This window comes from Drosophila subpulchrella, chromosome 2R, assembly GCF_014743375.2.
Source record: "Drosophila subpulchrella strain 33 F10 #4 breed RU33 chromosome 2R, RU_Dsub_v1.1 Primary Assembly, whole genome shotgun sequence".
NCBI classification, from domain to species: domain Eukaryota; kingdom Metazoa; phylum Arthropoda; class Insecta; order Diptera; family Drosophilidae; genus Drosophila; species Drosophila subpulchrella.
The window spans coordinates 2,456,932-2,484,450 of NC_050611.1; the positions used below are offsets into that span (position 1 = coordinate 2,456,932).

The 27,519-nt window shown below is 43.9% G+C and overlaps 5 protein-coding genes across 8 annotated transcripts; 2 read left to right on the forward strand and 3 right to left on the reverse strand.

Annotated features, from left to right (window-relative positions):
• Positions 1-311: 311 nt before the first annotated feature.
• Positions 312-3,707, reverse strand: LOC119550005 (cytosolic non-specific dipeptidase-like). Its single transcript, XM_037858427.1, has 6 exons — positions 3,602-3,707; positions 1,292-2,060; positions 1,157-1,224; positions 831-1,095; positions 523-774; positions 312-467 (listed from the first exon to the last, which is right to left on the reverse strand). The coding sequence occupies exons 1-6, from the start codon at positions 3,637-3,639 to the stop codon at positions 423-425; spliced, it is 1,437 nt and encodes a 478-aa protein (XP_037714355.1). The 5' UTR covers positions 3,640-3,707; the 3' UTR covers positions 312-422.
• A 1,874-nt stretch (positions 3,708-5,581) lies between these two features.
• Positions 5,582-6,812, forward strand: LOC119550424 (40S ribosomal protein S15). Its single transcript, XM_037859091.1, has 4 exons — positions 5,582-5,680; positions 5,860-5,948; positions 6,009-6,231; positions 6,624-6,812. The coding sequence occupies exons 1-4, from the start codon at positions 5,672-5,674 to the stop codon at positions 6,747-6,749; spliced, it is 447 nt and encodes a 148-aa protein (XP_037715019.1). The 5' UTR covers positions 5,582-5,671; the 3' UTR covers positions 6,750-6,812.
• A 50-nt stretch (positions 6,813-6,862) lies between these two features.
• Positions 6,863-12,129, reverse strand: LOC119550423 (serine/threonine-protein kinase SBK1). 4 transcript variants are annotated; one of them, XM_037859089.1, is made up of 7 exons: positions 11,170-12,129; positions 10,062-10,323; positions 9,901-10,000; positions 9,424-9,606; positions 8,884-9,370; positions 7,439-7,808; positions 6,863-7,121 (listed from the first exon to the last, which is right to left on the reverse strand). In XM_037859089.1, exons 1-7 carry the CDS (start codon positions 11,224-11,226, stop codon positions 6,928-6,930), a joined length of 1,653 nt encoding a protein of 550 aa, XP_037715017.1. In that variant the 5' UTR covers positions 11,227-12,129; the 3' UTR covers positions 6,863-6,927. The 4 variants fall into 4 exon arrangements, with proteins under 4 accessions (XP_037715017.1, XP_037715018.1, XP_037715015.1 ...); XM_037859090.1 differs by having other exon boundaries at positions 6,863-7,067; positions 11,170-12,128; XM_037859087.1 differs by having other exon boundaries at positions 6,980-7,808; positions 11,170-11,466; positions 12,024-12,120.
• A 1,452-nt stretch (positions 12,130-13,581) lies between these two features.
• Positions 13,582-16,128, forward strand: LOC119551724 (zinc finger protein 33A). The gene is made up of 5 exons (XM_037861226.1): positions 13,582-14,019; positions 14,086-14,793; positions 14,860-15,205; positions 15,266-15,443; positions 15,565-16,128. Exons 1-5 carry the CDS (start codon positions 13,783-13,785, stop codon positions 16,007-16,009), a joined length of 1,914 nt encoding a protein of 637 aa, XP_037717154.1. The 5' UTR covers positions 13,582-13,782; the 3' UTR covers positions 16,010-16,128.
• Positions 16,129-16,172: 44 nt separating this feature from the next.
• Positions 16,173-21,552, reverse strand: LOC119551899 (sex determination protein fruitless). The gene is made up of 2 exons (XM_037861512.1): positions 21,427-21,552; positions 16,173-19,692 (listed from the first exon to the last, which is right to left on the reverse strand). The coding sequence occupies exon 2, from the start codon at positions 19,423-19,425 to the stop codon at positions 17,404-17,406; it is 2,022 nt and encodes a 673-aa protein (XP_037717440.1). The 5' UTR covers positions 19,426-19,692; positions 21,427-21,552; the 3' UTR covers positions 16,173-17,403.
• Between the last annotated feature and the right edge of the window lie 5,967 nt (positions 21,553-27,519).

Below are 27,519 nucleotides of genomic sequence, written 5' to 3' on the forward strand. Positions count from 1 at the left end.
GACCGTGCGCTATATTAAAGCAGAAAGAGACTATTTTGAATAAAATAAGTTGATTTTGCCGAAAAAACTATTTGTTCTGTCTTTTTTTTTAAAGTCCTGTTTACTTTGGAACTCACCTTGTATAAGCCCTAAATCCTCTTTCTCTGATTAACAAATATTGCGAATTTACAAATTCATACATGGTCAATGTCGGATGCTTTGATTATATACGACAAACTAACGCATAAAAAAGTGCGTCAAAATTGGTTGGCGGACTAACTAGGCAATTTTCGGAACTACAAATCCTTATGGATCACTGAAATTTGAATGAATTGTATGAACATTTTTCAAGAAAATGTGTATTTAAAGACAATATTTATAAAAATAAGTGCTCCATTGTAATGTTTCATCGTTTTAAGGTGGTATAGAAATTGTCTGCTTGCTTACAATTTTCCCACTTCGTGCAGATAAGCGCCAAGCAGTTTAGTCTAAAAGAATACAAATTATCGAATTGAATCGTAATATTCTTCGATTCTAACTTACGCCTTCAAGGTAGTTGTAGACATCGATTTTTTCATTTTGAGAGTGGGCGCCGTCGTCACATGCTCCCACTGGCACAAGGATGACATTTTTTCCGGTGGCTTCCTGCAATGTCAATATTACTGGTATGGATCCCCCCTCACGAGTCATGTCGGGATCTACATTGAAAACATGCCTTATGGCCCGTTTCGCAGCCTCATAATGGGGATGGTTTGGGTCTTCTGTCCAAGGCTTTCCAGCTGTGAGCATGGTAACCTTCAATCACAATCATTATAATCTAGAGTAAAACGAAGACGAATTCAAAAACAAACCTTCATTTTGTTAGGCGAACCTCTCTCTGTCCATTTATCACTAAGGTATTTACTGACACACTCTTCAATGTGCTTTGGGTCCTGGTCGGGCACAAGTCGAAGTGAGAACTTGCCAATCACTTTCTTCGGAATGACGGTCTTTGCCCCTGTCTCATAAAATGCACCTTCGATTCCATGGATAGACAGACTGGGATAACGCCACCTGGCTTGAAGCAGCCTGGTTTTGTCGCCATTATGCGGCAGCTGGTCAACACCAATGTCTTTCCTAAAGAGATTACAGCTATTCATATATTAAATGCGTCGATAGGAAGATAAGATTAACTAACATGTACTCAGAAACTTCAAAGTCAATGTTCTCGTATATTGCCTGCTCGTTCTTTAGTTCGGGTGCAACCTGTACCAATTCGAGAACAATTTAATTTTAAAAGTAAGCTTTTGGTTTACTTATACAAAATACTAACATCACGATCCACTCCAGGGACCAGGATTTTTGTGTCCTTGTCGACAAGAGCGCTGAGCAAGTGACATAGATCCGGCATAGCTTCGTGGACGGTTCCCCCATAAAGTCCACTGTGCAAATCTTTATTTGAGCATTCCACCTCCACTTGGAAGTATGCCAGTCCACGGAGCCCATATGTTAGGCAAGGGCGCTTCTTCCCTAGCCAGTAGTTGTCGGAAATGCAGACATAATCAACATCGGCAAGGAAATCGTTTTTGCGTTCCATTAACAAGTCGTCGAGGCCTTCGCTACCGCTCTCTTCCATCCCTTCAAAAACAAACTTCACGTTTAGTGGCAGCGGAATATTAAGCTTTATGTAAGCCTCAATAGCATGGATCCAGCACAGCACAGGTCCCTTGTCATCGGACGCCCCGCGTCCTAACAACTTTCCATCTACCTCTGTGAGCTCAAAGGGATTGGTGTTCCACCCGTCTTCCTTCAGAGCAGGCTGCACATCCAAATGGCCGTATACCAACACTGTCTTCTTGGAGGCGTCCTTGCCCAGAGTTCCGAGCAGGACCTTTGGCAGAGGGATTATTTGACCACTCGGCAAGGTTTGTTGACCCACATCCGCCAGTTCTATTTCAGAGCCCAGGGTCCTGAGCCGATCTGCAGTCCATTCTACCATGCGATCAATCTCTCCTCGCTTTTCTGGCCAAGCTGAAACGGACTGAATTCCCACAACGGTTTTAAGGGCGTCGATGTAATCTCCTCTTTTTCCGTCCACAAAGCTGAAAAGCGAACGCGGTTTATTACGCTTGTATCAGGCTGACAGAAATGATGTTATCTGTTCTAAACTAAAACAATTTACGACTCAGCTCATGTGTTAGGTAATGGTGTTTGGGGCCGTGGATAGAATGGCCGATTGTTTGGCATAAACTAAACCAAGGAAATTGTAGCCGCAAAACTTGAAATATTGATAAGGAAAAGCATGGGACCCACATCCCACAAATTTCATGTCAATGGGACTATAACCACATAACCCACAAACTAGTAATATTAAAACAAGGAAGAACGCTATAGTCGAGTACCTCGACTATCAGATACCCGTTACTCAGCTAAAGGGATCAAAGGGAAATGGAGATATGCAAGCAGCAAAGCGAGATTGAAATGCGCCACCTATCGGCGGTAGACAGATTTAAGCGTTATGGGCGTTAGAGTGGGCGTGGCCAATTTGGGTCAATCGATAGGTATTGACGAGACCAACACAGTTCAGTTAAAATTTTGTATCTAGCATGAAAATTGTGGGCGCCACAGGCTTGGGCGGTTTGTGGGCGTTAGAGTGGGCGTGGCATGTTTGCGTAACAAACTTGCGCTGCGCACAAGGCTACGGAATCTAAATCTGAGATCCCAATTCTCTATCCTTGATAGTTTCCGAGATATCCACGTTCATATTTACGATTTTTTGAAGTTTGTGAGCGTGGTAAACTTTTTTTTTATCAATCGATAGGTATTGATGAGAACAATACATTTCAGTTAAAATTTGTATTCTAGCATCAAAACTGTAGGAGCCACAGTTTTGGGCGGTTTGTGGGCGTTAGAGTGGGCCTGGCACTCTGCTAAAACAAACTTGCGCTGCGTAAGAAGCTCAGGAATCTGCACGCCTAATCTCAATAGCCTAGCTCTTATAGTTTCCAAGATCTCAGCGTTCATGCGGACAGACAGACAGACGGACAGACGGACATGGCTCGATCAAGAATATATATACTTTATGGGGTCAGAAACGTCCCCTTAACTGCGTTGCAAACTTCTGACTGAAATCATTATACAATCTGCAAGGGTATAAAAAGCAAATATTTCAATTCATAATTAAAGAAAAAATTACAATATTACAAAATAAGTTCTGCCCTCTACGAGGGCCGATCCCCCATTTACATACATATGCACATCGATAATCAACGCTTTTTAACACGCACGACCATTGACTGAGTTGAAAGCACTGTGCAATAAAATCTTTCGGCTTTCAAAACTCTTGGCTCTCGCCCTACCAAAATCTCAAAAATTCATTTTTTCAATAATGTATTGGCCCGCCATCTATTTCTATAAATAGAACATGCTCACTCGCTCTCTATTACTGCGTTTATGCGATGGCAGTTTCACGCATTCATTTCTTGAAATGGGCCGATTTCGTGTGTGCATAAACACCGTTTCGAGATTTCGACAACACGAAAATTGACTATGAATTCAACCTCAAAGCGTGATATGGTGACAATAAACCTCTGGTAACTCTATATAATTATTAGAAATGCCCAATATAATATGTTCTACTTACGCAAATAACTGCTTGAGTTCATTCGGAAGCTCGGCCATCGTGCTTATAATTGTTTCCCTGCTTGACCACTGCAATTGATTTAAATTTGACTCGACATAGGCGCGCCTCTATATATACAACAAGAATAGTAAAAAATGGGACCATGGCGGGTCGGCTAAAATATACCAGTCCAAAGCGCAATGGTAACTTATATGCTCTTTCCATCCGTGTGAAACAGCTGAAATTCCCACAGAGCACATCGAAAAATTGCAAATAATTTGATATGATAATGGCCGCGTTCAGCAGAACAACATGATACCTGATCACGGATGGAATTCCTACGATAGTTTTGCTGAACGGACATGATTACTAATCATGATGCAAAATTCTTGCATCATGATCAGTATACAGGACCGTTTAAATAGTACGCTACCTTGTCGTGTTACGTGACACATTGCTGCTGGCGTGGATCGATGAGGGAAATATCTATAAGAAATAACATAGTTATTATATGAACTATACAACATGAACTATACAATTGTTCAGGTCTTTTTGATTTTTACGTGAACACGATTACTGATGGATTAGTTATCATGTTGTTCTGCATCATTCATTAAAATGATAAGTTATTGTATGGATTTATTCAATAATAAATATATTTTATTTGGACCGTGCAAAACGCTGTATTAAAGCAGGAGACTATTTTGAATAAAATAAATTGATTTTGCAGAAAAAACTATTTGTTCTGTCATTTTTTTAAAAGTCCTGTTTACTTTGAAACTCACCTTGTATGTCAACATTTTTATTTTTTTTAAACATTTTCATAAGCTATATAAATTGAATATTTGGTTTTTTGCCTAAAGTAGCTCCCGTTACCGTTTTATTATTCTATTTAAATACAACATTTTATTTAAAAAAATTAAAAATATTATATCAGTTATTTATACTTATATACTTAAATTAATATTCATAAATATTTGTATGAACAAAATCTTTATTATAAAAGAAACGGAGATCGTATTAGAATTCGTACAACGTATGTTAGTACAACGTAACCAAATTCTTTTGGCGGAACCCGGCAGGATTGCATTTGTATGAAAATTTTTAAGGTCCTACTCTCATCTGACCATAAGGTGCGCATTGAGGAATTTAAGGTATAACAATCGAATTTTTTTAAAAAAACGCGGTATGGGGTCTACGAATTGGTTTCAAAGTTTATAACTCATACGCACTGTTGAGGTTGATCAAATACATGCCCCTGATTTGGATGGAAAGTCCGTTGTGTCTAGTTCTGACTTTAGTTTTCCCTCCAAAAGCATTTTGATATTGTTCGTCAATATTTTATTCATATTGACCGATATACGAGAGTTTACATAGTTGGGGAGGGAAATCGATCTTTTTGAAAAAAGTTATGGCTGGTAAACATGTCGTATGAGAAATTCTTAAAGAAACGAAATATATTCGCGAAATCTGGTATTTTTCTGGTATTTCCTTAGCTCAGGTGAGTACCGCCCTGAAAAACAGATCCGACGAAAAGCGTTAGCCGGCTATTTGCCTCTCACGCACTCCTATAGTTAACTTACGGTTTTCGTCGATTTAAGTACTAGGGTTTATTATTAAAACTTTTTAATTTCTAAAGGAATACCCCCAATATTTAAATTTAAAGAATATCCCTAACATTACAATTTTGCATGGAGCGATAATCGATGGTCCCCCCAAAAACATCGATGGCGCCAGTATCGATGTTTTTGCCTCAAGAAAGAATAGTAATATTTATTTTCACGATAGGACCATTTGCTGAGTTCCGAGCCGCTGGAAAGCTCCGAAAATCTGCACCAACAACAATTTTCTTACAACAGCTAACTTGGGGCATCGCAGTGCAAATGCATTTCCTTCCCCAGAGGTCCCGAAACGACAAATACAAAGATACCCTTAACTCGTAAAAAATACTGAAATTCTGAAAAGGCTACAATAAACATCGATTGTCTCCCTTTTTAACATTTTTAGCAACATTAACGTATCGATTATTCCGTCGATGTTTCCCCACCTCTAACAAAAATCTCTTTCCGTTTTTGTGCGCAACCAAAAAAGATGGCCGATGTAAATAGAATTTTAGAAATTGCTCGAAATCCAAAAAAAAGATTGGCATCCGTGCGGGAATGTCCGAAGTACAGTGCAAAATGCAAGGGACACAGCTCTTTTCGCGGCTGCCAATGTTATTTTTGGAGTATTGCGGTTCGTTTTGCCGGCCAATCTAATTTTGTTTTTCCTATATCCAGCAAGTCGACGAAAATCTGAAAAAGAAGCGTACCTTCAAGAAGTTCACCTACCGTGGTGTCGACTTGGACCAGCTTCTGGACATGCCCAAGTGAGTTCGGCAGCGATTCCGCCAGTGTAGTCCTCAATAAACGTGTTTTTCCTCGAACAGCAACCAGCTGGTCGAGCTGATGCACAGCCGTGCCCGCAGGCGTTTCTCCCGTGGTCTGAAGCGCAAGCCAATGGCTCTGATCAAGAAGCTGCGCAAGGCCAAGAAGGAGGCTCCCCCAAATGAGAAGCCCGAGATTGTCAAGACCCACCTGAGGAACATGATCATCGTCCCCGAGATGACCGGCTCCATCATTGGTGTCTACAACGGCAAGGACTTCGGACAGGTAAGACCGGCAAGGGGTCATATTCCAGACCTTCTGTGTTGTGTCAATCAGCAAAGATGCTTTCCGCGGTACTATATACAGAGCAGCTTAGAAATATCTTGTTGTTTCGGATCAGAACTTACCAAGAAGTCATTGGACTGACTTCAATCAAATCGTTACTTCTATTAAAATCACAGTTTCCGCGCCATCCTATTGAATTATAGGAATACCACCTAGGGACTAGTTATTCCCGAACAAGAAATATTAAAATCAAAGTTTAGGTTTTATAGTCGATTGGTATAACAAGAACTACTGCTGTGGGTGACAATCTAAACACGAAGGCCTGGAAGATAATACCCTATAAGAATTTTATTCTATATCCAGATAACTAATTATATTTCCCCAACCCACAGGTGGAGGTCAAGCCCGAGATGATCGGCCACTACCTGGGCGAGTTCGCTCTGACCTACAAGCCCGTCAAGCACGGTCGTCCCGGTATCGGTGCCACCCACAGCTCCCGTTTCATTCCTCTGAAGTGAGCGGTGCTCGTTTTCTGGGCTGTTGAGATGAAGCGTAATAAATGAAACGTACTTTTGTAAGAACCCCCGGTTGCGTTTCCGTTTCCTAAACCAAGTAAAGGAGTGGTTGCCAATTAAGAAATGTACATTATCTATTTATTGGAACTTGTAAATCAGTGGCTGCTATCCCTCCGGGGAGCTATCTGCGCTGACGCCGGGCTACGTTGTGGCTGCTGGAGCTGGTGGTGCGATCATAGGCGGTGTCCTTCATGAGCGGGGGACTCCTGCTGGCTGCCGCCGTCTCGCTGACATCGGCCGATCCGTAGGCACTGTCTTTAACTTGAGAAGCATATGGGAGATTAGCATGGCTCGAGTGCCTGGCGTCGCAAAGCTCTGAAAGTGCGGCAAGGAAGATTAGTGACTTAGCCGGCGGGGTTGTCATCGCCGAAAGAAGCTCTTGCTGGGAGTCAAGCCCGTGGACGTTTGGAGGTGTTGGCTCAGCTGCTGCAGGCTGTGGCTCTGGCCGTGGTTAAAAGCGCCCAAAGCGGGATAAGCGGCGGTGGCGATGGAGGACTTGAGGATGCTTCGGCTGGAGCCGCGGGTGCCCACTCCAATTGAGTTCTTGGCGGCGGGAGAGGTGTTCACATCGAAGGTGGTTAGCAGGGGATTGTTGCTCTGGGAACGCTGGTTCAGCCGAGGATCAGCCTCACCTAGACGATTCAGTTCGGTCTCCATGGAGGTGTACATGGTCAGGTTGCTAGCCAGCAGATCCTGCCGCGAGCCCAGGGTCAGCAAGCTGTCTGCGTTATTCAGTGTGGAAGCTGTGGTGCTATAGTTGGACGAGGGACTGGCCGACTTGGAATACGACATGGCCACCTGGCCCATCTCGCTGGGTCCCTGCTGCAGAGCCCCCGTGCGTGGATCAAAGTGCTTCTGGGTGGCGTCCTTCAGGGTGCTGTTAATCTCCTTGGCGCTCTCCGTTTGGCTCGGTGGCTTGCGCAGGGAGGAGATGTGACCGGGCAGGGGCTCCCGAGAGACTGATGAGGAAGGCGACGCGGAATTAGTCTCCTCGTTCTCCTCCTGCAAAAGTTAAGGAAAGATAACAGGTTATTTCATTGGGGGACTTTGGGACTATCTATAAACATAATCTGTTTATTGTATCTGATATGTATCTTAAAAGTGATATGGTTATCTAAAAGCTTTTGCATTTTGGGAATCTTATATAAATTGATCATAGAGTACATTGCAAGTTGGCAAATCCTTCAGAACTTTAAAGCATACAAGACTAGTTTAAAGATGATAAAGGAGTTAACTTTAATTTTTAATTTCTTAGATGATCCAAAATGTCTTCCAACTAAATGCATGGACTTTTGTTTGCCATTTGATGGGAAGAGATTTCTAGATTTACAATTTCGCGCATTTAAAATTTTAATAAAGGAGAGAGGCCTGTAAATTGAGACAGTCGACATTCTCAGATATTGTCCACTAGGTACATTTTTTAGGTAATGTTTTTCAGAGAACAAATTTAAGCAAAGGAGTTAAAAGCCAGATTTAAGCTGTAACAGTCGAGTATAATTTTTCACCTACAAGTTACAAAAAAAAACTTGCAAAACCGCATAAATAGCCTAAAAAATTGTATAAAGGTTACTCACATAGCTGTAAAATTCAAATTTTTTTATTAAACGGTAAGAATAAAAGTTATAATTATTGATTTAAGTCCCCGTTTTGTGTAACTCACTTTGCATACAAAAATGTTTAATTCAGTAGGTGAAGGACTATATTTGAACTAGGGAAAATTTGCGTCGTCCATTTAGTCAGAGTACTTTCAAAATAAATAAAGGTAAAACTAACTAATATTGATAAAATTAACATAATAGTTTTTAAAAAACTAATTACCTTGGGGTGCGTTTTATTGACTTTTAAAAGTGTCCTAACTTACAAACCTTCTTTTGACACCTGTCTTTTGAGGCACTTAAAAATTTTTTTTTTATCTTCGGGTTTTATTTTTTGGGTTTATTTTTAAGCTAAAAGATCAAGCTTTCTAAAGGTTCCTAACATGTTAAGTTTCAATTGAAGAAAATAAGGAAAAAGTGTCCCAACACACAGACGTCCCCCCTATGTTCACCATTAAGTAAGAAAGCATTCTCACACTCACCTCATCCTCCTCCGTAATGATGGACGACTCTATCCAGTCTTTGATGCGGTTCTTCTTCTGCTGCCGGTCCACATTGGTCTCGATCCCGCAGTCGGCCAAAGTGTAGAGCAGCTTGTTCTTCTCATCCGGGCTGCTGTGGAAGGAGTACATGGAGGGGCACAGTTCGTCGGTCTCGTACTCGGCCATCTCCTTCTGGGCGGTCTTGGCCAGCCAGCGGTCGTCTAGGAACTTGGTAACGTCGGCCAGGCTCTTCGGTCGGTTGGAGATCCTGGAGAAGAATCGCTTGAACATGCGCTGGGCATTCGAAGTGAGGAGCTTGAAGAGTCGTGGGGTTCGCCGCAGAGGCATCATCATAAGGCCTCCCTGCCAGGCCAAATATCTCACATATCGCGGATCATCCGAGGCAGCCTTCTGCCAGGGCAAACATCCAGTTAAACACACAAAAATCACGATGCCAAATTGCCAAACATCGTGACTGGGATCGGCTCTAAAAAGGAGCTCAAATTAATTTCAGCTTGTTGTTTTAAAAAAAGTACTTACTTGTAACTGCCCTCGGGCTTGATTTCTAATACTTCAGGCGGACTGTAAGGCAACCACTCATTGCGCCGCTCCACGGTGGATCCTGTGGGAAAGGACTCGCCAAAATCGCAGAGCTTTATGCGCTGGAAGTCCGAGCGATAGATGAGCACATTATCTAACTTTATATCTCGATGCACTATGTCTCTGTTGAAGGAAAACAATTTGATGAAAATTGAAACCTCTTTGTTTAGCATGATCATAATTTGAAATCTTATTCATGATAACTCATTTTTTGAAATGGACATGATCTTTTTTGTTTGTATAATAACAAAGACTTGTTAAATATCATATTTTTTGTTTCATCGAAACAAATAGTTCCCCAAAATTGTAATATGCAAGTGAGATCAAGAAAAGACTTTTAATTGTAGCTTAATACATTTTCTTAAAATCTCTTGGAGATGCATGGATTGCTTTTCTACAGAATATAGTAAAACTTACTTTGAATGCATGTAGTCAATGGCCGAGGCCAATTGCTTGGCCACACGCTTGCTGTAAACTTCGCCCACACCCGAGTCGGTCACGTTCGATGTGAGATCCCCTACGATTTACGGAAAGATTAGTTAATTTTAACATATTCATATAAAATTTATTGAACCCACCTAGAGGAGCATATTCCTGGGTAAAAACGTAGAATCCGGCTGTCTCAAATGCCACATCGTAGGTGGTCACAATGTGCCGGTGAACGCCCAAATGGAGTCCGTAGTGGAATTCCCGGTAAAAGTCCCGAAGCGTTACATATGGTTTGGGTACAGCTTTTAGGACCATCTCGGTTTGTGATCCCCGATGCTCCACCAGTAAAATCTTTCCAAACCATCCTTCGCCAACGATCTGTATGATATCAAACTCGTCCACAAGCTGGATCTATATATAGATGACACATTAAAATAGCTGCGATTGCTAGAAAAACTATACATCAATATATTTGGTCTGGATTTTGAAGAAACTTCTTGGAATCATAATAATTTAGTGAAACCTGCCGCCTTTAATTAGATACATTGAGATAGATGATAGACATAGCCACTGGGTTAGAACTTGGGAAATGCCTAGATATTGTGTAATATTTATATTGATGCACATGAGAAACACAATTCAATTATTTCTAAGGGATTTATTTGACAGCCCTGATAATTTATTTAATCATATTTTGGTTACGGGTTTACCAAATATCTATTTGGATCTATTTAGGGTGCAACACGTGTCCGAATTGCATTAATTGACTCATTTGCATTCTGTGTGGAAAATCAAAGAGAGCTTTATGTAAAATGTAACGCCTCGTTAAAGACCCACCTCAACTATATTTGAACAAATAAATGTGCAAATGCACAGAGAGATATGTGTATATAATGTGCGTTACCTAGACCTATTAAACATTACTGTATTCGAGACCGAGACGCTGCGCATTGCTGTTTGTGTTTAATGATCAGAAATCTAATCGTTAACATGGCATTTTCCCCGTTGTATTGTAGACGATTTCCCGGGGAAGAGACTATTGGCAGATTGCCCATCATACCGATCGAGACGCGATTGGGCCAAGTCGAACTCTTAATACCTTTCTATATCTATTTGTTTATAGCGGGATCATAAAACAATAATGGGACAAAAGACGTGCGGAAATAAATGCGTATTCTATTTGCATTTGGATATGTGGGATTTGGATAATAACTATTTCAGATATAACCAAATACGACCGGATAGATGATCACTCACCTTCTCCAATTCGAACTCTCGAATCTTGTGAATGTGTCCACGTGGTTTCTTCGACATTTTGGCTGTTTACATAGGAGCTTTTCGTTTCGAAAATGTACTTCAAACTCAAGTTTTGTTTACTGGTCAGTTCATATCACTTGATTCACTTTCAATTCTGCGAAGCTTTGTCCATGAGCAGGCCAATAAAACAATTGAAACAGTTTATGTACGCGAATGTATCTACCAGATTGTATCTACATATTTACACTTTGTATACAAGGCGGGCGTTGTAAATATTTATAGCGACAGCAGCAGCAACTGAAACACCAAAGGAAAACATTTCTATATCTGTTGGATTCCTTTATTTTATACGCGCTAGTATCTCAATTTATGTATCTTTTGTTGCTGTTCCTGCACGCAGCTAAAGTAAATTAAGAGATGAATTGATCGGCTGAATTGGGATTTGTATTTCGCTTCCTGGTAAACGGGGAAAATGGGTCTTCTACTGCAGTGCGGGTGGTGGAAATTCACCAAACAAATAATCCGCCGAGCGTGTGGTCATATAAATATTTTGACACGTACACACACGAGCGGAATTTGAAGAAAAAGATTTTTAGAACCAGGCCGTAGAATTCTTCTCGGGACTCTCCCGGCTTCGCTGATTCTATTCTGTTTTGATATTTGTTTTCTCTCTTTGCTTTCTGCATAATATCAACAGCTAAATTAAAAATAATGCCCGCTTGCCTCTTATATAAAAACCTCTGCGATAGTGTGGCGATTTTGCCAGCGAAAATTCGCGTAGAGTTTATCCAGCGGCACGCACTTATTTAAACGCACTTTCGAAAAAACCTTAAGTGCCCTGGCTTTCTACATACAAGTGTATGTGATTGTATGTACATATTTATCCCGCTGCACTTTCTTTAAGATCTGCGGTTTTTCACGCATCCGAAGTACACGACTGCCCGTTGCCAACTGCTCTCAGTTGGGATTTAAAAAAAGATATTCTGAGCACTGCACGCGAGCGTTTTCGAAAATGTTTTCGAAACATGTTTGCGCGACAGATGTGGGAATATTGGGAAAGAGTCTGAACTAGAGATGGAGATTCAGAGCGTCTATTCCGTTGCACAAGAGGAAAGTCGATATAGAGTAGGAGCAACAGTGCTTAACCCTCTGCTTGCCCTTGGGAAAAGCCTGCCAAGAAATAATATATTACATTCTTAGTGTATTTGAACATTTAACCAAGTCCTTATATGTAAGTAAAACAGATAGCTGCCCCAAACAAATTAAGTTGCCACAATTTTTTTCAATTTCTTAACCCATGGGTAACTCTCTAGCATTAAGCAGTCTCTGGCGTTGGACTTTCATTCCGCATTAAGGACATTTATCTTCATTTATTTCACTTATTTCACTTATTATTTCACTTCATTTTATTTTAGTGTTCTATTTATAATTTGTTTTGTGTAAAAGAGAGTGATTATAACAGTACTGTGGGTGTGCCGGCCGGGTTGGTTCGAGAAATCAAATTACTTTCTTGCTCTGTTTTAAGAGTTTATATGTATACACTTATACCATGAAAAGTAGCTAGTTTTCTGGGATTGGTTTTTATGAAAAAAAGTTTTAAATTCTGTTTTTTGTGTCTTGAAGCACGAAGTTATAGGCAAACTGCCGGACCTTTAAGTGTCTTGCGAAAGATCAGGATTCAGAGTAAACGGCTTGTCGAAAATCAAAAAATGTAAAAAAAGTTACTTTATGCAATTTTGAATTTCGGAAATTGTGATTACATCGGAAGTGGCGGCGGTTTTAACAAAAATAGTACTTCTTTAATAGTAACAAACTTCGTTTTTTTGTATTGTTCAGCAAAAATATACTATAATTTTTCCGAAATCGTATACACTTCAAAGCTCTTTTTTTGGAAAGCACTGTTCCGAGATAATCGCGATTAATGTTTCCTCATAGCTATAAAATGCTATATTTTGGGTTCTATCGGTCCGATCAGTACGATTTTTGGTGTAAGTATTCTAAAACTGTATTCTACTATAAGAAAAGGGGGAAAAAAATAATCATTTTTAGCTAGTGTATATAACCACTTAAGATTTTAAGTTTTATTAATTTTGGACACCTGTTAAAAAATTCGAACCTGCGATGGAAACCGTGACCTTAAGTCCTAATGAGTTTATATGTTATCACTGCACAAATTAACTTTTCCGTATTTGTTGCTTAATAGCTTTCAATCCCAAGTTTTAAGTCAAAAATGGTCAATGCATGTTTTTATTTATAAAGTTCTGTTCAGTTATTAAAATTCATAAATTGAATTCATGTTCATATCTGATTTAACGGTTTAAGAATTCAACTGCGCAGGGAATACCCTATATGATGCAGACCGTTGAGTGCTGCCAGACCGTTGGAATGTTATGCGGCATATTTTTCCAACTGCCGCTACGGTCATACTGCAAACCGTTCTAAAAAAATATTTAGTTTTAAAATTGTAACTCAATTATTTAAGAAGTTTAAGCGTAGTTCTTTGGCCTTTAATAGAAAGAGAATGACACGCACCACTTGGAACTGAGTGAAATCGAGGGAAATCCTTGTGCTTGTGTGATTTTCGGCTCCTTGGTAATACTATTTCACAGCAGGATGCGGGACGCATCTGTACCAAACCCGGAACCTAGCAGCACCGAGGGCCATTGCTCCGTAGAAAATGATACTTGCAAAGATCAGGATCACGATACACCTCCGGTAGAGGGTGAACGGGAGGCGGAGGCCAACGATGCCAATTGCACAATTTGTGGGGCAGCAAAGGCCTCAGCCCTCTTGGATTTGCGCTCCAACCATGTGATGCAACGTCGCCTAAGTCGCGATTGGAAGATCCAAGTGAGTAATCCAGGCATTAATCCATTCCTCTGCCCTTGCTATCTATAAAATTTGCTTCATTCCCAGGCCGATGTAATCCGATCCACATTGAAGGCCATTTGTGTGGAGTGCGTTTGCAAGTTGAACGTGCACTCGGAAGTCACTCGATCCCTGATGCAACGCATGCAGCGGTTGCAACGTTCTGGCGGAGAACTCACCACGGTGACAACAACCTCGACTTCACCCGCCCATCACAGTCCGCCCATTGCCGATGCGGAGGTGTCCACCACCTTGATAGAGAGCCAAGAGGAGGTTGCGGAAAACAGGCAAAGTGTTCGCAGTTCACGTTCCTCCTGCTCCGTACTGGAAGTGTACCTCGCTCAGCAACCCTATTCTCCATCGGCTAAGGAGTCAGGGGAGAAGCAGGCAGAGGGTTGGAAGTGGCGAACACGGCTGGAGTGTCACGAATGTGGACGGGCTTACTTCCGGCGGGATTACTACGCATTGCACTTGCGGCGCTGCTCCAAAACACGCAGGTCGCAGCCCCGTCCGCCGCGTGCCAAGTGTCGGGTGCTCAACGAGGCCACCTATGACGGAGCATCTTCCGGAGTCACCCGCTCCTCGCGCGTATTCTACTGCCGGCATTGCGACGAAGAGTTCGACTCAATGATCGGTAAGAAGCAGCATGAGCGGTTGAGGCATCAGCAGCGGTTTCCCTGCGACCTGTGCGATGCCCAGTTGGACACGAAGTACGAGTGGGAGATGCACCACACGATCTGCCAGGCCAAGCAGGAGGTTAGTACATGTGCAGTTGGTTTGCTCAAGAAAACATTAGCTTCTATTGACGGCTTATCCTTACAGGCCTTAACCATCCTGCAGCAGGAGGAATCTGGACAAACCGTGCAGTCCTCCCGGACGACAAAGGCTCGCTCCACGCGCTCTCGCTCACGGGCCTGCTCTGAAGCTTGGGATAAGTACAATATGGATAATAAGGACGATGAAGATGAAGAAGACGAAAGCGAGGAGGAGGACCGGGAGGAGGGAGAGGATGACCAGGAAGACGCCATGTACGCACGTCGAATGAATTTCACCGGTGACTGGATTGTAAACCACAGTCGAAGCAATAGCAATAGTGCTGGGAATCTCTCCCTTTTGTACGGCGACTATGGGCTGGTGGAAACACACATGACCACCGACAAGGAGTATGGTAGGGACTTATTACATTTTGTTATATATCTGAATAATTATTTCTTTCTTTCATTTACAGACCTTTACCTACTTGATCTGCTTAAGACGCAGGTGCGACTGAAAGCTTTCTCGTGCTTCACGCCAGGCTGTGGTTATCAGACAGATACCCTGGTGGCTCTAATGAAGCACGATTACATGGAGCACTGGAAGATGAGCTGGTTCTACTGTCACAAGTGCGGTGATGTCTTCACAAGCAAGTAAGTGATAGCTAATTGTTTTGACTTCAAATATGAGAAGTGATTTAAACTAGAAGTAATTAATTTAATTCATATTCCCGAAGGTTTCATTACTTTATAAAATAATTTTTGTGCCTTGCAGGGTCTTCCTGGACTACCATATGCACCTCCAGAACCGTGGCCTCTACATCTGCCACAAGTGCCGCGAAGAGTTCGAGTTGCAGCACCAGTTGGACCGCCACTTCCAGCTGCACAAGAAGGGGATCAACTACCATTGCAACTTTTGCCGATTGGAGTTTCTCAGTGAGGCAAAACTGCTGGCCCACTGCAAACTCCGGGGGCACAGTCCCAACGATGAGCCCCTGATTAGCATCGATCGGTCGCTTTCAATCGTCAACTGCCATGGGTCCCGGCCGGCGGACTATCCTCGAATATGCAAGACGTACGAAGAGCGAGAGTTTTATATTCCGAGGATTCCGGTACCCTCGATGCAGCCCATGCACTTGCCGCAACACAAACCCTTTCGGTTCGCCATCGGTATTTGCGATTTTGAAGAGCGAAATCCGAACTGCGTGGGATGCCACTGAACTTACGCTAGCTATTAGGTTTAATACTTGTCTGCAATATTAACGAATAGTTCATTTTATCTAGCACTACTTTAGTAAAATTCAAATTTGTATTTTTTATAATAAATATTGTGCCGTTGTGAGAGAAAATCGTGTTGGGTATTTGATTCTTCAGTCAGTTTATTTCGCGTTCTTTCGCTGATCCTTACATGATGAAAGTCGGGTGTCTAGGGATAATTTAAATTGCATTACAATTCGGAATACTTAAAACTAGATCTAGAATTCGCACGTGTATGTGTGGACTATGATGCTATGTACAGAGTTACTCGTATAACAATTTAACATTATCGACCGTACGACTATATAGTTGTATAAGTGTAGGTGTTTATAATTAAAGAGCCTATTGCATTGCCCCCAGCGCATGTTTTCATTTCTTTCGATTTGTTTGCCTTACGAATAGTGTAGTTGTAGTGCTTACGTTTAGGAGGTGGCTTAGAACTAATCAATTTGCCTGAAACTTACAGATGTTAGACTAAGGATATCGATTCGTATTTAAGTTTAATTTGTAATTTTATTTTAATGCGCGTGCTCTTGCTCGTGGTACGTTTGAGTCGGTGTCAGTCTTATAAATTCAACCCAGGACGATTAATATATCTCGCTAACAGGATAACATGAGGCTAACAAAGATACGCTATTTGAGGTAGTTCTGTTCAAGTGGGATCTTCTGTTCTCTCTTCGCTTCGAAAATCATAAACGTAAGGCCACGTACATGCGTTCCACATACTGGTCGTTATAAATAATCTAGTGCTAATAATTTTTAAAACAAATCACTGGCATTTAACAAAGTTGTACAAGGTGTAGCTAACTCGCTAACCGATTCCGATGGGAGCCTCTTCTGCTCTGTCCTTAGACAGCCCCCCACCACCTTCCGATCCCGCCTTCAGTCTTATGTAAGTGGGTTTACATACACATATCTAAGTTTGTCAGTTGGCAGGGATCTGCGATGGAGATGGAGGAGCTGTTTCTCAAGGCCTACAACTAGCTGGTTTCCAAAGATGGCCTACGAGTGCCTAGCCTAGGGTATCTGTAATCTATGCAAACCTATTCTCTAACCTATATCCTAACATTTCTGTTTTTAGGCACAAAGTGATGCTGACAACAATGTATTTTAGCGTGTGGGTTTGATTTTGAATGGGTGCCAGGTGCTGGTGCGGATGGTTCCCACAACGACTGGGATGAGGTTTCTTCGTTTAAAGCTTCACCAACGCTGGTCGGCGCCTGAGTCGCCGATAGTAAGGAAAGTAACACAAGGATGGGTCTCATAAGGGGAATAATAGGAGTTGCTATCTAAGCCTGCTCTACTCCAAGGAGTCCAGGCTGTCCGTGGCATATTGCCAGGCCATGGTGAGCGTCAATCAGTCGGCCCGAGCCTGGGCATCCTCGCCTTCCAGCAGCTCCCTCTTCAGGCCCATGGGCACGAACTGCGGCGAGGTTGGGTAGTCCTCGTGCTCCTTGCCATTGGCGGGCGCACTGCTGGCGTGCATGATCACGCCGGCAGCCTCGGCTGGCTGGGGCGAGTAGGGCGACTGTGGACGCTCCTTCCTGGCCAGCGAGAGGTCCTCCACATGTTCCTGCTCGTGATCCTCCTCGTCGTCCGCGTCATCTCGCTCGTCCTGGTCCTGCCGCTCCCTCTTGATCATGCTCTGCTCGTGCTTCTCCATCTCCAGGTCCATGGCCTCCTGGTCGTGGGGGTAGTGACGACCCTGCGGACTCGGCGACCGCATGCCGTGGCCATTGGAGCGCTGGTCCATGTCCGCCGGGCTGCTCGACAAGCGATTGGCAGCGGCATGGGCGGCTGCGGCCAGAGCCATGGCATGGAGGGCCTCTCGGCCGGCCATGTCACCACCCCTGTTCTCCAGAGCCTGCTGAAGGAAGGCGTGATCCAGGAGGGCCGCCGCCGAGGGCGGAATGGTGGGCGGCATGCCGTGGTGAGCGGGCACATGGTCCACCTTCTGATCGCGCTTCGCCTCCGAATGGTGGCCATGTCCATGCCCATGCCCATGTCCATGTCCGTAGTTGTGGGCAGCAGCGGCTGCCGCGGCGGAGTAGGGGAAGCCTTGTGAGGACTCGGCTCCCGGAGGACTCCGCTTTGGCGTGCGGTGGGTGCCACGACCTGTGGTGATGTTCAGCTTGCGCACCTTGTCGTAGAGGGTGCGGCTGGGCAGGCCGTACTTCCGGCTCGCCTGGAGGGCGCTCATTCCCTCCCTCACCGCCTGGATGGCACACATCATGTCCGCCCGGGTGTACTGCTTGTAGCGCTTCCACTCCGGTTTCTTGCCGCCCGACTGACCGGTTTCCTCCTCAAAGGAGCGGTCTGTGTAGGGCGACAGTGGCTCCTTATCGCCGCCGTAGTCCGAGCCATTGAAGCTGTGGTTGCGTTCGCCACCACTCACTCCCAGGCCGGCAGGAAGTTGTGTGCTCTGGTGGGGATGAGTGGGTGTCTTTTCGCCATTGATGATCATGGGTCCGGGTTGCGAGGAGTCGGCGGGATTTGCTTGGGCCAGAACGTTTCTCAGGATGGGTGTGTCGCGGTTTCCACTGAGGAGCATGCTCGAGATGGCAGACAGCTTTTTGCGCTTGAGGGGATTCATGTCAGCGGCGGATTCGTAGACGGAGTTCAGCATGGCGGCGGCGGCGGAGGGTGTCAGTGGCCACTGGCCGCCAGACTCGCCCGCCCCCGAGGGCGCCGAGTGGGGCGTGGCCTGGGTGGGGGTCAGCGGAGCTTCTCCGGCCGGAATCTGACTGGCCGCCAACGGCTGCTGCTGCGGATAGTGGCTGAAGCCCGGCTGATAGCCAAACTGTGGGGCCGGTGGGGGTGAGCAGCTGCTCGAAATGGCGGCACTGGGCGAGATGTGTGTGGATGTGGAGATCACGGACGAGGAGTGGTTGGAGGCCGCTCCATTCTGGGGCTTGGCTCCGCCAGCTCCCGAACTGGAGGTGGGCGTTACGCTGGCATGGCTGCCGGAACTGTGGTGGTTGAACTTCATGAGGTTGTCGTACAGACCCTTGACCTGCAGCTCCTTGGCCGTGCGCAGGATCTCCGGCTCCTGGCTCTTGGTCACCGTCGTCTCGCCCGTGTACATGTACTGCAGCAGGGCGGCGATCTCGAAGCCCTTGACTCCGGGCAGGATGATGCTGCAGTGGTCCTGCGGCACATCCTTCAGGATGTGCTGGAAATAAGGTGAATTGGCCGCCAGAACCACGCGGTGGGCCTGGAACTGCTCGTCATCGACCACCAGGCTGCAGTCCACATAGCTGCCCACCTCGTGCAGGGCGTGCAGGATCTGGACCAGGTTCGTCTGGTGATTGTTCCACCGGAGGCAGTACGTCTGACCCACCTCGCCGCTGCTGGCCACCGGCGCCGTGGGGCCGCCCATCTCCTGGTCGCGTTCCTCGCGCTCCGCTTCGCGATCCCTGTCGTCCTGCTCCGGCTCCCTAGGATCGCGGTGGCTCACCCTCGAATGGTGGTGCTGGTGGTGGTGGAGGTTGGCTGGCTGGTCGGGCTCCTCGTCCGGAGCGGGATCGCTGTGGTTATACACACCGTTCAGGCTGGTGAAGGCGGCGCTCAGCAGCGTGGGCGAGTAGAAGGATAGGTGCTTCCTGACCTTGAGCGCCAGTTTAAGGCCTACGATTCACCTGGTTGCCTGTGTTCCGGAAAAGAAAAAGAGCGGAGAAATGCCAATTAGTACGAGTTTTTTGCCTCAGCCAAGCGACCAGATTTGGCAAGTGTCAGAGGGTTGGAGAGGCAAATTTCAGATTTCGCATGGGTTGCTAAAATCAACAGAAAAGACACACACGAAAGAGGGCAAATGGGAGCGGAAGTGGAAGCCGTGGAGCGACCAGGAAGTCAGGTGTGCGAAATTGGGGATGGTCGCTCCTCCAATCCTCCATTTCTCTTTTTTGGCGGAAAATCTTGCTTGTAAAATTTATGCCATTCGGCACCCCCCCGAAGTTTTATGCGCCGTAAAAAAGTGAAAGTATATTGCTGGAGTGGGAGGAAAAGTGGGTGGGTGGTGGCAAGGAAAACGTGTAGGAAAATGGGGGAAAAAAATATGCAAACATCCCTCGAAAGATGTGTGCGCGTATTTTTCCGGCTGCTTTTCGCGCGTTTTACTTTTACGCATACATATTCAAATCTATATGTATATTGTAAGGCTTTTTTTTACCGCCGCCTGGAATCGGGAAATGGAAATGGGAAGGCTCGGAAAATAAGGGAAAAATGTGCCTGAAAAACTTGCAATAATTTTCATTCATTTTGTGTACAAAAAGAAGAGGTGGCGGGGGTGGAAGGCAGGGCCATATGCCCTTGTCCTTGGCATGACTTCAGTTTAAACTCGGGCTGTGGTCGAATTTCAAACTCGAGTGGACGCCATATGCTGGGATCCTGGCGTCATGTGTTGGCCATTCGTCAAGGAGTTCGCATCCCAAATTGCGGCCATGTGTCGTGTGTGAATCTCCAGTTACCAACAGGTAGCGTGGCACAGGATCCGCAGCCCCAAAACGATAATGGCAATCAAACAACAACAGGGAAATGTCAAAGGGGCGAGCCCCGCAAGAAGTAAAGCAGAAGGTATATGGCGAAAAAGAAAAGCGGACAATCAGACAAAGGCGGCAAACAAACGATCGCATTATTGTCTGCGGAAAATGCGCAAGAGATCATCAATTGTTGTCTAGCCATTGTCTCGCCGGCAGGATAATGGGCAACCTGCAGAGATCCCAATCCCTTTCCCACTCCCGATTTGCGCAACGCCGAGCAGGTAAGCGATTTCGGGCATTTCGAAATAAGCGCATTAGATGTGGTTATAATAATGCCATAAAGGCGATGCCTCGACGCCTCGAAAGCGGGGAGATCGCACATTGCGCATACGACACGATCGCCAAAAGATCGAAAGCTCCCGGTGGAGAGCTTTGGCCAACTTTTGCTAACAGCGCTCGCCAACAGCGGCCACCATTTTGTGAAAAAACGCTTAATTAAAATTATCACAAACGTCATTGAGACGAATGCACTTGGGAACCGGTTTCAGGTCTAGGGTTTCCAGTTTATATTTGGTAGTGTCAATTTTTTGGACACGTATCAGGCTTATGGGTTGCGAAATTATATAAAAATCGAAAAACAAAGGGCTTAGGAAGGGCAGAGTGCGCTACGATGTTATAAAGTTAAACTTTTATAAAGTGAAACATTAAAAACATCATTTAAAATAATAGTTTAGGGTTTCTGAATGTTTTTTTTTAATGAAAAATCAATATAAAAACAAGTAAAGTCCACTCCCAAGGGACTTTACTTGTTTTTATATAAAACAGTGTCAAAAAATATTTTCCAGTAACAATAGTTTGACTGTTAATTCTCAGCTAGCTAATTAATTGAATAAAAATCTTACCACGAAATAATGAAAATGCCGCAGGTGGGGCACAATATTGATGGTGCTAAGTGGCCAAATTAATTATTGGAACACTTGTAGGGATTTTCGCATACAGTTTTTAGCGTTCTTTGATTTTTTTGGAATTTTTAGTTTGTTTTTAGTTTTTAATTTGTGGAAATTTTTCACATTCTCAGAACAGAGTTTTTATAGTTGCTATTTTGTTGTTGTTGCTCGATTTTCCGCTCCACACACACTTGCACAAAACACGATGTTGCCAAAAATATTATATATTTTCCAAGAAACTGCGACACGTTTAGCGTTTTTCCTTGAGTTTTTCGCTCGCCTTGTGATTTTTAATATTTTAAGGGAATTTTGAGAGTTTTGCGTGCACGTTGTTGCAGATTCGAGCGCTCAAACTTGAATAAAACTGCCACGGTTTTCGTGTGCAGCAAGTCATTGAAGACCAAATTTCCCGAGCGCTGCGAGAGCGAGATGGCGACAGGCGGGAGAGAGCGGCGAGAAAACTGTTCGACGGCGCAGGGGAAAAGGAAAACTGTGCTACAAGTCGCGCCGTCACGTTTCCACCCTCGCGCCCTCTCTTTCGCGCAGTTGCAGTTTTTTCGCTTGCACTTGGCTCTCGCTCTCTCTCTCCTTTTGCCCGTTCTCTCACTTTTGTGCGTAAGTGTGCATGCATGTGCGTGAGCGAGATTGCGATTGCCAGTGTGTGTGTGTCCTGCATATGGCTGCTCCCATTGGGCGCAGTGCGTGCGAAAGAGAGCCAAATGGTTGCAGTGTGTCCCACTCTTTTTTTTGGCGACTGCATTTTTTACGTTATTTTTTAATACCCGAATTTAAGCAGGTTGTCGGTTGCGTGGAAAACTGGTCTCGAGTCTTTCGATCTTTACTATTTTATGCGGCACCCTTTCCTCTCCCTTTCCCCTTCCCGCATTGGTCGCCATTTTGAACCGTCTTTTTGATACTTTATCGCCTGCCTTTTCCAATATTTTCAATTCTCCGCGCTACTCTCTTTTTCGCCGTTTTCCTTCTACATCTTCTTAGTTATGCAAATTCGGATATAAAAGTACAGATAAAGTACCGACCTTCGGCAATCAATGCATAATTGAATGCATTCTCGGCATGCAATGCGATAAATTTGCATATGACTCGACCTTCGACCCTTCGGACGATAACCCTTCGATTTCTTGATTTTTTATGCAAATTGCTAAATAACGGTCGCAAGGGGTTAAGATTTCGAAGGGTAACAAACAGCGTACGGCCAATTTGGAAATTCGTATTATCCTGTAATTTATACAAGGCACCTGTTAAATGTCTTAGGGATTCTAGTTTTTAATTTAAATTAACAGTCCTACAGGGTTACAATATAGGAAAAAGAGGAATTCAGAGTGCTGAGAATAGAAGAAACTACTAATCCTTACATATTTAACCAAATTCTGTTAAATAGGTCTTACATTTAAATTGTCTTGTCTCTCAAGAATTCGCATTGTCATGTCATACAATGTATTTTTAAGGAAAGAGTTAAAAAAGAACGAGCTAACCCGGTTCCAAAAATTAGTACAAAATATTTAGGATTTTCAACAGATACCCTGCAAATCTCGGTTGTAAGCAGAACTCTTCCCTATTTGCAATGGTCATCTGAAGCAGCTGTACTCCACACTTTTCTCTCCACAGCTCGACTTACATTTTTTAATTGTTCATCATTAGTTTTTCCGTCGTTTCCTCTGTGTATCAGCCCCTGCGAACCCCTACGTCTCCACTTCGGATTGCCAAACCCATTAATCATGTTTGGAAATTAAGGTCAACCGCATTTCACGGAGCCGTTTTCTGTTCGCTCGTATTTTCAACTGCATTTTTTGGCAGGCTCGCGAGATCGGCCAGCACTATCTTCCCCCGAAAGCCCAAAACTAGTTCGCAAGTGCATTCACCTCCCCCCGCCCCCGCGGAACTGGACTCCAAGCTGATAGTGCAAGAAATGAGTGTAAGCACGGGCATAAAAAAGCGGAAAAGTTGCCGCAACTTGGGCTCCATAATCTGGACTCGAGCATTTATGGACGAGAGCCCGGGGCTTTACTCTTTGCTACAATATGTGTTCGAGCCCCGACCCCTTTTCCCACTTGTAATCTTATCATCATTACCCCCAGCGCCTGTCAATGTCCCAGTGAAAGTGTAAAACAAGAATCACAAGAAGCTGGAATACCCTCGCCTTTAGAAAAATGTCTTCTTTTGCAATGAAAAATAAAGAACTATTCACACATGTTTGAATAAAGAAGAAGAAACATTTTAAAAAAGAATAAGATAATTAATTCAGATAATTATTAGAATATCACACATAATTAATTACAAAGTAAGTAAACGAAATTAAATATAAAATCAAGTTTTTAAAACATTTACTTTGTAAAAATAAGTAACCAAATTTAAATTAACAACGTTATTAAATTTAAAAATAATTAAATTTAATTGGAAATGTATAGATGCTTATTCAGTCCGAGAAAATTCCCTGGCTCTCCGCATGTGTCGATCACTGAGAATTTCCTTAAATGGATTATCCTCTGGTCAGTGTTGACTTTGCTGACTTTTTGACTAACGTCTGAGGATGTGGCTAATTCCGGAGATGAAGACGTTTTCCCGGCTCAAAGCCACCGCTCATTATGGGGGATTAGCAGGGAGAAATCCGCACATAATCCAACCACAAGGCATTCGCTCAATGAAGCGAAGGACTCTTAATGAACTGGTGGTATCCTTTAATCTACCTGCCTGCAATCGTGTTGGAGATGTATGGATCTTTGCAAAAAAGTGATACAAAGAAGGTTTAGAGCCTTTCTTAATTCTTTGTTCTTCAAGCAGCACTAATTTGCAGTCATGTGCTCAAAATGGCATTGTTCTAAAATGTTTCTTATCACCTCTCAAATTTCCTAGTCCAAATCTGAATTTGCATTTCGTATTTGTGTTTGCAAACTGCACGACAAATGTTTTCCCTCCCACGTATTTTCGCGATTAGTATTATCAGCGCTTTGTTTCTGGTCAGCACATGACAATAAAACCTCGAGGAGCGGAACCTTTGACCTGCTGCGCGTCGTTTATGATCCTTGCGAAAGGGTTTCGTCTGGGTTTTTATGGTTATACGACTTTTCGCAAAAATGTGCCAAAATAGTTCGGCGGAACTGTGGCCTGTCGTTTTACGATCCTTAACCCTTTGCCCCTGGGTATTATCATTGAGCGACATAGTCTGAAATATTTGCATGCGAAAGGAGGAATTGAAAGTATTTTCCAGGAAATGTCTTTCCTTGGATTTCAATCAATGTCTGGGCCACCTTAATAGCTGCATTTGTCATGCAAAATAAAAAATGAATGCAAAAAACAAAACGAGGATGAGTTTTCCGGCAATTCCCAGGCAACCCTTTGCCCCTATTTTTTTTTTTGTTTTACCTGGGCAGTATTCAAAGGTGGTATGCGATTTGCTGCTCAGATTCTTGAGGATCCTGAGCTGCTTAAGTGTCGCCTCTTGTGGAATCTTTGAAGTAGCAGCGGCACGTGAAAATTCACTCCAACACAAAAGGCAATTAGCGTGGCTCAAAGGAAAACAGGAGCCGCCGCCCATGATGGACAATGGGCAGCCTGCTGAGTTTAGTTTAGTGACAGGATCGGCAGGACCTGCCATAAAGATCGTTGCTAACACTCGGGTGCTAATGGAGGCGAAAATGCAGAGATATTTCTCCCCTTTCTTCTCAGTGTTTACATAAAATTGAAGCGGCGGAAGGGCAAAAATACGAATACTATGTATGTATCTAGCAGATACACACTACACTCAGAAAAATGTTGTTGTAGGATATACATTTTAATAAATCATTTAATATAAACTCGGGATTTTGAATTTTAGTCGTAAGTCGCTTTCTGTCTTAACGTTCTATTTCAACTTTTTATATTGTAATATTTTCATTCCACAGTTTTCCGTGTAAATTTGTGTGAGTGGGTAGAGCAACAATCGTAAAACAAACAAAAACTGCAGCCCGGGGAAATTAATAAAAAATGCAACAAGAAGACCACGAAAATATACGAAAGAGAGAGGGAAAATTAGACAAATACGAAGCAGCGGAGAATCGAAAACGCTGGAAATTTATCGCGCGCGTCACTCGCTGCAACTATGGAAAGTGGCACGTAGAGACCGCGACTTCCAAAAGCGATGGTGGTGTTGGTGGGTCCGTTGGTGGGGTGGCCAAGGGGGAGCGGGGGCGGACCACGAATGGGTCATTGCACTTTTGCAACGCACTCACAGATACGAAAGCGTAGCACAAACACAGATACAGATACAGATACAGACCCGCCAGATAGCAAAGCAAAAGGCAACATTTAAACGAGAATTGTGTAAAAAAGGCACGAAAAATTAGGCGAAAGCAAACAGAAGGAAGGCGAAACAGAGGGAGAGGGAGAGAACGAGCGGGAGAAGACAAACAAGATACAGATACATCTGTGCATGTGTGCAAAGTGTGTGGGGGAAATGGAGAAAGGGGGAGGGGAAATGGGCTCCCAGTGCAACTGCAACTTTGCATGGGTCGGCCATTTTGTAAGCGATTTCGCTGGCGCAGATACAGAGATACAATCTCTACAGAGAGAGAAAAGTCTACAGAGTTGTGTACAAAAATATCACAAAAGTAGATAGGGACAGTAGGAATATAAAATTTGGTAATCTATAAAATGTATTGTAGTAGAAGGGGACAGATTAAATGCTTTAATTTGGTTCCGACATATCGGTTAATTCAAAGTAAATATTTTACAAATGGATAACCAATAATTAATTTCTTTTCTGTGTAGTGAAGACTTATATCTGTGGGGCGTATGGCGACAGATATAAAACTGATGTTTGCAATGATCGTTTGTATCTGAAACTCGTACCCTTGGTTGACAGTCGCCCATGTACATATGTAAGTCTGCCGAAGTCGTTGCAGATCCGGCTATAGATATAGATACGACGTACATATGCTATCCATGTAGCGCGCAGATACGAATGCGCTGCCTTGGCTATAAATAGCGAGCCAAGGGCCATGCCATTTGTGCCGCCAGCGCCACTCGAGTGTGGCGGTTGCAGTTGCAGTTTGCCGCTCAATGCACATGTGGAAATTCGGGAAATGAAAAGCCGACGACCACGCCCCCGATAAGTACAGGCTAGCATTTTTAGAGCGGCGCATGGGGTGCATTTTCCACGATGTTTTCACCAAAAACTCGCTACTCACGCGCACACACATTCGTATTTTATTTTATTTTTAGCAATTTGAGGGAAATTTCAAGTCGAGCGTTGTGAATTTTTGTTAGAATTTATACGGCCACGGTCACATGTCTGGGGAGGTGGGGGTGAAACCGCCCTCCAGAGAGTACGTACCTTGTTTTTCCGTTGTGTTTCGTCGTTTCCGTATATAGTATCCGCAAGATCGGGGGACGATTTTCGGGGTTCTTTGCGCTTAGAACACGTTTTACAAATGTACCTCTTGGCTGATCAGAGCTTCGATTCTAACCATAATTCGATTCACATTTTCGCAAGTAGTTTAGCCACGTTTTCACTGTGCTTAAGACCGCCAACATTTTAATCGGCATTGTATTGGGGTTGATTTATGTTCTATTTTGTCTATTTGTCACTGGGTTTTCTTTGGTTTTCTGGCGCGGATCGAAGTGAACTCTTTGCCTACGGATGGCAAAATGCCGCAAAGTTACGAAAAAAAAAAAAATAAAAAAGGGCAAAACAACAGATTCTCGGAAGTTTACATATCCACAGCCATTTGGATGGGTCTGTGTATCTCCGGGTATCGCTGTATCTGTTGGTTCGTGTATCTCGAAGGGCGGGGCAGGGTTGGCAGCGGCGATTTACATGTGTCGCTGTAAGTTCTGGACAGACCGCCAAACTTCAGCGGCGCTACGAGCACTGACCTTGGGTTCAGGCCTTTACGAAGGGACTGGAAGTGGAACTGGGTTTCTCTATTTCTGAGTGGGGACTGTTTGGCAGACTGATTCTGTTTTTTTATTCTTTCGCCGATTCTCGCCTGCAGAGAGAGCCCCGAAAAATGGCGTGTGTAGAAAAGCTTCAACCGTACATGTACCACTGTA

What these genes read in the sequence shown, in the direction of transcription:
- LOC119550005 (XM_037858427.1), bottom strand. Translation starts at nt 3,639, where the DNA reads ATGGCCGAGCTTCCGAATGAACTCAAGCAGTTATTTGC. An exon ending in GAACTCAAGCAGTTATTTGC is followed by an intron (nt 2,061 to 3,601) that starts GTAAGTAGAACA and finishes TTCGCTTTTCAG; the next exon opens with CTTTGTGGACGGAAAAAGAG. An exon ending in TCCCTGGAGTGGATCGTGAT is followed by an intron (nt 1,225 to 1,291) that starts GTTAGTATTTTG and finishes GAATTGGTACAG; the next exon opens with GTTGCACCCGAACTAAAGAA.
- LOC119550424 (XM_037859091.1), top strand. An exon ending in CAGCTTCTGGACATGCCCAA is followed by an intron (nt 5,949 to 6,008) that starts GTGAGTTCGGCA and finishes TTCCTCGAACAG; the next exon opens with CAACCAGCTGGTCGAGCTGA. An exon ending in ACGGCAAGGACTTCGGACAG is followed by an intron (nt 6,232 to 6,623) that starts GTAAGACCGGCA and finishes CCCAACCCACAG; the next exon opens with GTGGAGGTCAAGCCCGAGAT.
- LOC119550423 (XM_037859087.1), bottom strand. Translation starts at nt 11,226, where the DNA reads ATGTCGAAGAAACCACGTGGACACATTCACAAGATTCGAGAGTTCGAA. An exon ending in GAGAGTTCGAATTGGAGAAG is followed by an intron (nt 10,324 to 11,169) that starts GTGAGTGATCAT and finishes ATCTATATATAG; the next exon opens with ATCCAGCTTGTGGACGAGTT. An exon ending in TCATTACGGAGGAGGATGAG is followed by an intron (nt 7,809 to 8,883) that starts GTGAGTGTGAGA and finishes TAACTTTTGCAG; the next exon opens with GAGGAGAACGAGGAGACTAA.
- LOC119551724 (XM_037861226.1), top strand. Translation starts at nt 13,783, where the DNA reads ATGCGGGACGCATCTGTACCAAACCCGGAACCTAGCAGCACCGAGGGC. An exon ending in GTCGCGATTGGAAGATCCAA is followed by an intron (nt 14,020 to 14,085) that starts GTGAGTAATCCA and finishes CTTCATTCCCAG; the next exon opens with GCCGATGTAATCCGATCCAC. An exon ending in TCTGCCAGGCCAAGCAGGAG is followed by an intron (nt 14,794 to 14,859) that starts GTTAGTACATGT and finishes TTATCCTTACAG; the next exon opens with GCCTTAACCATCCTGCAGCA.
- LOC119551899 (XM_037861512.1), bottom strand. Translation starts at nt 19,425, where the DNA reads ATGGGCGGCCCCACGGCGCCGGTGGCCAGCAGCGGCGAGGTGGGTCAG.